The sequence below is a fragment of the Vollenhovia emeryi genome, unplaced genomic scaffold, assembly GCF_000949405.1.
Source record: "Vollenhovia emeryi isolate VEMERY1.0 unplaced genomic scaffold, V.emery_V1.0 DF939128.1, whole genome shotgun sequence".
Lineage (NCBI taxonomy): Eukaryota > Metazoa > Arthropoda > Insecta > Hymenoptera > Formicidae > Vollenhovia > Vollenhovia emeryi.
Genome location: NW_011967238.1, coordinates 3,089,412 through 3,098,717, shown reverse-complemented (window position 1 = coordinate 3,098,717; position 9,306 = coordinate 3,089,412). Strand labels below are relative to the sequence as shown.

Genomic DNA, 9,306 nt, shown 5'->3' with positions numbered 1-9,306 from the left:
TTTGTCGTATGACAAATGTATTATCAGCCTTAAGCCCGTATCAGACTACGGATTGGGATTGGGATTAGATTAAAATTTAACCAATCACAGTAAAGCTTACTAATCTCAAGTTCAGTAACTTTTACTATGATTGGTCAAATTTCAATCTAATCCCAATCTCAATCCGTAGTCTGATACGGGCTTTACAGTGTGTAGTATGTCAAAACCGGTAAACTCCTGAAGTTCTCGTGTTAGCAGTGTTTGCAGCGTCTCTATGTAAAGGCCAACGCGAGAACCATAGGAGGCCGGCCCTGGAATGTACGGTCGTGGTTAGAAAGGTTGTCCGACCGTTTGTGATAAGTTTTGGAACGCAATCTATCATGTCAAAAATTATATGGTTTTTGCTCACGAAATTCTCGTATGTATTATTCCACGGATATTTGTATGTATCATTCCTTTAAGCCTATCACACAATACCAGGCAACAGGCAATAGGAATAGGGAATAGAATTTTTGACGCGTTGGATTCGTCGGAAATTTTCGTTCAACCAATCCAACGCGTCAGAAATTCTATTCCCTGTTCCTGTTGCTTGTTGCCTGGCATTGTGTGATAGGCTTTACTCTAATAATGCGTCACTGCACATATAACTTCTCGCATAGTAGACTGCGTTCCAAAACTTATAATAAGTCGGACAATCTTTACGATGCGAGTCGCAGATGGTAGTCTTAAGAATAATCGACTGCGATTGGTCAATTCCGTCACACGCATAAGAATTGACCAATCATAGTCGATTATTCTAAAGCCTATCACACAATGCCAGACAAGAGGCAATAGGAATAGGGAATAGAATTTTTGACGCGTCGGATTCGTCGGAAATTTTCTTCCAGTTATTTCCAACGATGTGAGTTGTATGTACATGTTCGAGCAACACGGCACGACACGTTTAACAGAGAATTCTCGTATGATCTCGGTGTGTCGGCCAAAAAGCACTTGCTGCGAGTCTTCATTCACGAAAAACAACACAATTTTTATAGAATTTATCTGGTAAGGGAGACTTGTCTATTATCTAATAAGACGGAAGGGATTACCTTGTACCGTCGAGTCAGAGTAAAAGACAGATATATTTATGTCAATTTGATGGAAATAATTTTAGGTGGACCGTACGTGCAATCACGCTAAATCAGGTGCTATTGTTTTGCGGAGGGGAAAAGAAGAGGAAGCGGAAGCTGCGCTGAAAGATCTGAGGATTCGGTTGTACCTAACCTGATTCCGTTTGTACTGATCCTACATGTGTATTAACCTATTCGACGCTACGCTTGGTCAGTTTCTCTCAATAAGAAACGTAAGAGCGGCGGTTCTGAGGAAGGATTAATCTCCGGTACAATGCAGTCCCGTAAAATGGATTTCGACAAATATTTTAAGGTCGATAAGGACGGAGAGTACAATTTGCACTTTTTTAACAAGGACAGACTCAGTGCTTTACAAATTAAAGAGATATTTTCAGCTTATGGGAAAGTTATACAAGTAAACTTTTGCGGTAAAAACGGCGGACTTACATTTATCAAGTATAAAACTTTAAGGGAGGCGATATGCTGTTTGAAATCCTGCTTGCAGGACAATAACATAGAGATGTTGCCAGAGAAAAGTAAAATGGGCAATTGTAATGAAAGAATGGACAACGGAGGTTCGAGTCAACATCAGGTGGCGAGAGCGGAAGACTCGGTTCAACGAACATTCAGGCAGTCGAGTAGCGATGCAATGAGAAGCAACAGGTCGGATTCGTCGGAGTACAACAGAAAATCTTCCTTCCCTTGGCAGCAGACTTCCACCGAGGTTCATTCTTCGGAAGCCACGATAGATTGTGAAAAATATTATAGACAATCAAGAGACGGGACTTATACTGTACATTTTGTGAACAAGAACAATCTCACTGACACAGAGATAACCGAGATGTTTTCAGCTTTTGGAAATGTTTTATCCATACATTCCGGCGGCGATACGCAGAAACTGAAATTTGTAAGGTATCAAATGTTAGAGGAAATAGTGGAGTGTATAAAAGGTATACATAGTAACGGCGTGATAAACCTGCTGCAACAAAAGGATAAAAGGACCAACACAAAGGTAGATAATCAAAGAGATATGAATCAACCGCAGGCAGCAAGGGCAGAGAACTCTTCGCAAAGTGCATCTGGTACATTTGGTACTGACCAGCGGCTTAATTCGAGCTCCGTTCAAAACGGGGAAAGGCCAAGTTACAACCCGAGATTATTGATGAATAAAATGAAAGATTTCGATCACCATTCAGATACCGCCTCTCGCAGTTCACGGCAGGGCTCTAAATTTAGCGATGGAGATGAAAGTAAACGTAAAAATGCAAGGCATTCGCCGATGTCCGATGAGAATCACTCGCACTCAAGACAAAATTCTATGGATAACGGATACAATCGAGCGATGAGAGATAAAGAGACTAAATTCTCTCGCGCGATCAAGTCCGAGACGGACGCTAAACCGGATAGAGGTATGCGAGTTAGGGCGCACAATTACAAAGTACCGGCGTTAGTTTCCGATACGGAAACAATGTTGAGTGACTGCGACGCGATGTCCGATCGTTTCTGGTCAAACGGGACCAGAGATGCCTCGTCCAAGGTCGTGCATATCCCGCTGCAAGAAGTAATTGTCGCTAACATTCACACAAGCTACGGCCTACACTACATCTTACATCTGTTCGAGCAGCACGGGCCAATTTCAGGGACGCTTGTGAGGACTATCGCTGAAAAGGACATACGATACTGTCACGTTTATTTTAAGACTGTACAAGACGCAGCGGCTGTTGAGGAAGAATTTGATAATTTTGATTTAGCCGGAAAGAATTTGATTGTTTTACGAAAATCACACTTAATAAATGCAACTATCTGAAAGTAATTTCGACTTTTTTTAGATACTTTTACATAGGGTGTCATATTTTTGTATTTTGTTTTGCTGTAAAGATGACACGATTTTGACGATTTGATTATTTGGTTTGTATTGAAATAGAACTCTAGCTGACATTCTACTTGATGTAACCTGCTACAGATTTTTTTTATTATAAGTATTGTCATGATATGATAAAAATATGCGTTATTTGCATTTATCTCTATCTCTTATCGATTTTTTTTAACTATGTTACGCACAGAAGAGAAATGCAAATTTTTCATTGCAGTGAATGTAGTTTAATAATAAAATAGAATCATGTTCTCGCACGTAACTTGCAATTAGTTTAATTGTGCTCCTTTGTCTCTCTTACTCTTTGAGGTATTGTTTAAATCACAAATATGTGTATGCATGTGTGTGTGTGTGTATAAATATGTGCTTTTCTACAATCGAATACTGGAATAAAAGAAAAAATGACTAAATGTTAGAAGAGATAAAAATGTTAGGATTAAAATAGTCTCTGTATCAAAATTAATTTCTCTAACACTTCTGTGAAAGATGGGAAATTGCTATTAATTATACATGTGTATTTGCTTTAAAATACTGAAATAAAAATATGCTTTCTCGTATGCGCAACATACAATATATGTATATAAATTTATCTCATCTGACTCATCCATTTGAGAAGTTTGGACATGAACCATAGCTTGTGCACAGTTACCGAGTGAACGGAAGTATTTGACATCCACAGAGGGTGCATCTGTTTCTGAGTAGACTTCCGGTGGCCGCGTTCAGCAGACACAACTGTTGAGTGAGCGCTCAGTATGATTGGTTAATACTTTCAGATCCAGCCAATCATGTTAAGTAATCATTGCGCACGCTCAACAGTTGTGCCTGCTGAACGCGGCCATTGAGTAAGCCGGATCTATTATCTTCATACTCAAAGGATCTGCTCTTTACAGCTGAACTTAGTGCAGCCAGTTCATCTATAAAGAGCAGAGGTGTGCAAGCACCTGGACAACGTAACCTAAAATCAGGCGAGTTTACGTTCTGGAAGTACACGTGTGCTGGGAAAAAGATGCAATTAACAATGTCGAACGGTTTTAATAGACAGAAAATACGCGAACTACTTCATAGAGAGGAGCAATTTATCGGAGATTTATTATCTGTAACGCCTTCGCCGGCGCGCGAATCGGGTATGTTTTTATCGAATAATATAATTCCCCAAATTTAAAGGATTATTTTCTTTTTGTGACGATTAATTGGACGTTTTACATTTTTATTTAGCTGAGGAAAGTCATCTAGCGACGAAGGAGAAGGAGCCTACAAAGAAAGGTTGCTATCTTTTCAACTTATTTGCAAGATAATCGCGTAGAATTCAGTCTGTTATTATTACTATTAAATCCTGTCACTCCTGGTAGAAGTGTAAGGCCTCTAGGAACAAGGATTCCTTTGAGGAACGTAGGGCCTCGTAGAGGTTTTAGTAATTGCTGAGTTTTTCAGGTGAACAAGTGTTTAGCCAATTGCACTGTGCTTGATTTTTTAAGCGTTAGGGCCGCCTCGTGCAGCGTAATCTGCTTAAAGCACAACTATAACAACCAATAGTGGATTAGAGTTTCTCTTGTACACTCGAACAGAAATGTTAAATGGATTTGCGATTGGTTTTCGCTTCGACTTACACTTTACGCAGGTCACGCTGTATGTGATGGCACCCTCAGACTCCCCTATCTATGTGGAGAGCGTAAGATACTCCCCTTTCATTTAGAAAGGAGGTTACCACTTCCACGAGTGGCGATCGAATAAAAACCAACCATTTCTGGTCAGATTTGAATTTGGATCTTCAGTTTATTGGAGCAGCACACAACTCTGCGCCACGATCGCCACAGGACTCAGTCTGCTAGCCAACGAGATTCTATTTATGTTTACATTTTAGTGTAATAAGATGGCAATCAAAATTGTGAGACGATAGTAATTTTTGTTTCAAGGGAGTCCACGTTCTGTCCATTTAGCAAAAGAATATTATCTGTGAACTTCGTTGTTGATAATTTTTTCTGCGTCTTCTATTGCAGCAAAGACTTTTACTACACTGGGCAAGAAACCTGAAAGAGCGCGTACCTTTAAAGAGCTGCATGCAAAATTGGAGGAATTGAAGGGCGTGAAGAAGTTGGATTATAAGCAGAAGCTTCTTAAGAAGACTTTGAAGGCTAAGATCAAGAAGAAGACGAAAAAAGAAGAGCGTTTGCTGCAGAAGAAGCTTGCTAGGATAGAGCAGAACACAGCTGGTGGTAGTAAAATCAAGACTGAAGCTGAGGATGTACCGAAAGTGTCGAAGGCAAAACCAGTTTTTAACTCGGAGGGTAAAATGGTGTTCAGTAAATTTGACTTCTCTGAGATTGGCGTAAAGAAGAAATTACGCAAGAGTCAGAACGACCCTAGAAAGACGTTGCAACAGTTGCAACAGAAAATGGAGAAGTTGAAAGAATTGGAGGACTTGGGCGAGAAAGAACAGGCCGAAGAGATTAGAGAGAAAGATACGTGGAAATCTGCATTGGCTAGAGCGTCTGGTGAAAAAGTATGTACTCACCTTTACGTGTTTATTTTACATGGACATTTGTTTCTTTAGGCCTCACAAAGTCTAACAAAATTGGTCCCAAAGTCTAATAAAATTGGTTTTATCTACATATTTGTTATAAATTTCTTACATTTTGCATCAGCTCATACTTTTTACATTATGAATTTATCACTATTATGTGTTCTTTACATGTAAATTTAGTCGCCGTCTCTAGTGCATATTTATATTATACTTATTTGACAGATTAAAGATGACCTGGACTTGCTGAAACGTACTATAAAACGAAACGAGCAGAGTAAAAAACACAGCGCAAAGAAGTGGGATTCCAGGATAGAAAACGTACAGAAATCTATACAGGAGAGGCAAGAAAAACGGCGGGAAAATATTATGAAGAAGAAGAAGGAGAAGAAACAGAATAAATTAAAAAAGGCAGCGAAAAAGGGACGCATAATACCTGGATTTTAACCGACTTTTTACATAGCTATAATTTGCATCAAAGTTACATTGTAAAATACGTTTGCGTTTTTAAGAGTAGTTTTTTTTTTAATAATTTTGTTTAATTTACTATACACGCTTGATTGTCAAAAACCCATTCTGTTCGTCGGTCTGATATAGAAAGACAAAATATTCTATGTTATGTCTTGTATGTCGATGTAGTGTAAAATACTGTAAATTAAACAACGTTTCTGTGTACAACGTATTGATCTACGTATAATACAGCCACGAATAACTTTATTCATGTAATTTCGTTTGTACATCAATGAAAAATCTACTTACATCGATGCTTTAGTCTTGTAGACCAGCTACATCCTACGGTGACCGGGATACGTCTAGGATTGTAACTATTGTGTAAAAAGCTCTACTCGCCGGCGTCGCGAGCAAACGGTATAAAATTTCACGTCGGTCGCAATTGTTCAGTCGCGGTCTACGTACACACGTACATTCGTATTAAGAGGCCGGCCGCACGATGCTCCACTTTTTCAACATCATCCTGTTGTAAACTTGGTTTTATTTACTTCTCTCGACGCATCGTATATTTTTCTGATATCCCGCGCGATATGGTAGTGCTTGAGTAAGGATGTCCAGCTTCCTTCCGATGCTCCACCAAGACGTCTATTTCCAGAGTGCGGCCGGTCAGTAAATGATTGGCAGATCCAGGACGAGAGCTTCGATTAAGCCGCCGTCATCCACCTCCTGCTAGGTATCTCCCAGCGCCGCGGAGACCGCATTAGCGTGTGTCAAAGCCGTCCATAACGGACTGCGGTCCTCTGGCACCGCCAAGGACTTTGATGGTCGCGGGGACCTGCGACAACAGGGAACGCAACCGCGTCTGCAGGACATATTAACACATTACGGAGACTTATCCCAGGGGACACCATCTAACTGTTACATAACATTTATAATATAATGTAATGTACTACTCAACGATATAATAGTTATATAGAACTTAATTGTACAAATTGTACAAATTGTGTTAATATTGACATTGTGTAACTGTTAATTGGTGTTTGCTGGGATTAATTTTTATGTACTAATAAATCCCGAACGGTCAGGTGTTACTTTAAGGACCGATTGTTCCAATGTCGGACAGCTTTTTAGCAAAGGGTAAAAGTTACCCGACGGATGGAACAATCGATCCCAAATCTCACAAATATCGTACAATGAATTCTATGAACAATCGGCGTACATCCAGTTCAGTCTGTTTGATGTCATTTTTAAATGTTATTTGTCTCTTGCTCTTTAATCCATTTTAATCTCTTGCTTTATATTCTATTGTACTCTCTTACTTTCATACGCCATCGACAAAAATATATTTTGCTAACAAGATGCGCTGAAGGTGCCGTCAATGCCTATCGTTTTATGAAACTTGATGGACCTGATGAATATTCCGTTGGGACGAGCGGCCGGTGAAATTAGTATGCATCGATATTTTTCATTCAATAAAGGCGTCCTGCGCCGAACTTTTTCTCTATTTTCACGCGTAGGCTTGGATACTTCGATTTGAAAAATCGCGCCTCCCCCGTGTCTCATTATATCGTGAACATTAATCGCAATCGCCGTCGACCAATCAGCGCGCGCGTTAGAACGCGTTGTGCGGGACGGACGAAAGGGTTTTCTCAATTCGCGTCGGTCAGTGACGAGGAGGTACGCGCCTTTTCCCCGATTTTCTTATCCGATCGTGCGACCCGTTCGTCTCACGAGGTATCGCGTCCGATCGCGTCGCGGCAATCGTTCAGCTAATCAGTTTACGTCGGTCCGGCGGAGAAGCGTCGAGTCGGTCGACGCTCGCAGGCGATATGGCTGGTGCGCGTAGTCGAACCGGCGCCGATTAAACGCGACTGTTTTCGCCACGCTCGCAGGTGAGACGTCACTTTCCTCGTTTATTTCAGAATTCGACGAATTCCGTCGAGAAAGAGAAACCGACTGGACTCTCATTGTTTGCGCTGTAAGCTGTAACAAGTGAGGTTAAAAAAAATGAAAAATCATTTCGGAAATGTTCGCGACGCTACGAGGGGCGTGGGGGGGGGGGGAGCGAAGGAGGGAAGCTCGTTCTACGAGAACTTTATATTAATTTCGAAATCGTGTTTTCCTGCCAGGTAAAGACAAACGTCAACCGGAACTTCATCGCTCGCGCATAATAAGTGAGGTAAAAAGTGAGAAATCATCTTCGAGAATGTTCTACGCCGGTTGGGAAAAGGAGAGGAGGTTGCGATCATTTCGGTACGAGGGCGGTCCAATCAGCGCGTCCCCCTTGCGCCGCGCAATTCGGATAACTTCAGCTCGCTGACCGGCGGCGAGGAAAGGGGGAGGAGAAGCGTCGCTTCGCGTGGCGCTCGCGAGCTTTTTCGGCGGTCCCTGGTTTTTTTCCAGGGGAGGAATATCGAGTTGGATCGCGACGCTAATCACCGGGCAGGTTGGATTTTCCTCGGCTCGACGAGTTACTCGTGTGAGTTTTTGCGGATTTTGTGCGCAGTTCCCCCCTTTTTTTTTGTAGCGCCGTTGTCCGCGCTTGTTTCTCGATTGACGCGGTCGCTCTCGGCGCAAAGACTCGCGGGACGCGGTCTCTCTATTAATTTTAAAATGGCGCCCTCGCAGAAGAAGCGTCGACGCGGAAATTATTCAGAAATTTTTATCGCCCGCCGATACGAGAGGTGAGACGTGAGAAGTTGTTTTGCGTAAGAGATTCTTGGCGCCGGTTCATCCGACAATGCTACTGTAATATTATATGACGCGTTCTCGTTCTGGACTTTCAATCACAATATTTTACATTTACGATATAAAATATCTTTTATATTATCTCTTATGTATGACATTTTACAGTATCTTACGTATTGTATGTTTCTTTATAGACTCTAATTATCTTAATTGTGATTTCAGGTGCAGCTGCTGTCCGACTATAAGCACCGTCTTCTACGCACGCGACTCGTACGATTCGAATAAATTGAGTAAAAAGGCGGCGGGGAAAAAGAGAGTCACGGAGCAAGACTGACGGATGGAGCGACGTATAGTTTTACCCATGGCTCACGGTTTTTTTTTGCGATCTTTCATCCACTCGCGCGCGTATTCGTTGCGGAAGACATCAGTCCTGATTGTATCGCGTCTCCGTTAATTAGCGGACAGCGTCGTTTTTGTCGCATTAGTCATTTAATCCGCGAATCGAGTAGAGCTCGCATAAAACTATTAATTTACAGGGAGATTCTGTAATCGTCTGTCGGTCTCGAGTCCTTATTCGTTTTAGAGAACCGCGTTTACTCTTTACGAAATAAATACCAAACCCGCAGTTAATTGGAGACTTTTATTGCGTGGGATATGAGATCAGCGAAAACTCCATACGTTTTCGCGGG

The 9,306-nt window shown here is 41.5% G+C and overlaps 3 protein-coding genes across 4 annotated transcripts in view; 2 read left to right on the top strand and 1 right to left on the bottom strand.

Moving 5' to 3' along the window:
- The first annotated feature begins 859 nt into the window (after nt 1–859).
- Nucleotides 860–2,901, top strand: LOC105568688. Its single transcript, XM_012024546.1, has 2 exons — nt 860–1,023; nt 1,133–2,901. The coding sequence occupies exon 2, from the start codon at nt 1,363–1,365 to the stop codon at nt 2,893–2,895; it is 1,533 nt and encodes a 510-aa protein (XP_011879936.1). The 5' UTR covers nt 860–1,023; nt 1,133–1,362; the 3' UTR covers nt 2,896–2,901.
- Nucleotides 2,902–3,839: 938 nt separating this feature from the next.
- Nucleotides 3,840–6,205, top strand: LOC105568685 (surfeit locus protein 6 homolog). The gene is made up of 4 exons (XM_012024543.1): nt 3,840–4,085; nt 4,177–4,224; nt 4,959–5,461; nt 5,705–6,205. The coding sequence occupies exons 1-4, from the start codon at nt 3,968–3,970 to the stop codon at nt 5,924–5,926; spliced, it is 891 nt and encodes a 296-aa protein (XP_011879933.1). The 5' UTR covers nt 3,840–3,967; the 3' UTR covers nt 5,927–6,205.
- Nucleotides 6,177–9,306, bottom strand: part of LOC105568686 — a 59,404-nt gene continuing 56,274 nt past the window's right edge. For both annotated transcript variants that reach the window (XM_012024545.1, XM_012024544.1), the window contains one exon: nt 6,177–6,764. The gene's annotated coding sequence lies outside the window, so the exon portion shown is untranslated. The remainder of the gene's footprint in view (nt 6,765–9,306) is intronic.

Coding starts and splice junctions, on each gene's coding strand:
- LOC105568685 (XM_012024543.1), top strand. CDS start 3,968: ATGCAATTAACAATGTCGAACGGTTTTAATAGACAGAAAATACGCGAA. Junction 4,086..4,176: donor TTCGCCGGCGCGCGAATCGG/GTATGTTTTTAT, acceptor ATTTTTATTTAG/CTGAGGAAAGTCATCTAGCG. Junction 4,225..4,958: donor GAAGGAGCCTACAAAGAAAG/GTTGCTATCTTT, acceptor CTTCTATTGCAG/CAAAGACTTTTACTACACTG.
- LOC105568688 (XM_012024546.1), top strand. CDS start 1,363: ATGCAGTCCCGTAAAATGGATTTCGACAAATATTTTAAGGTCGATAAG.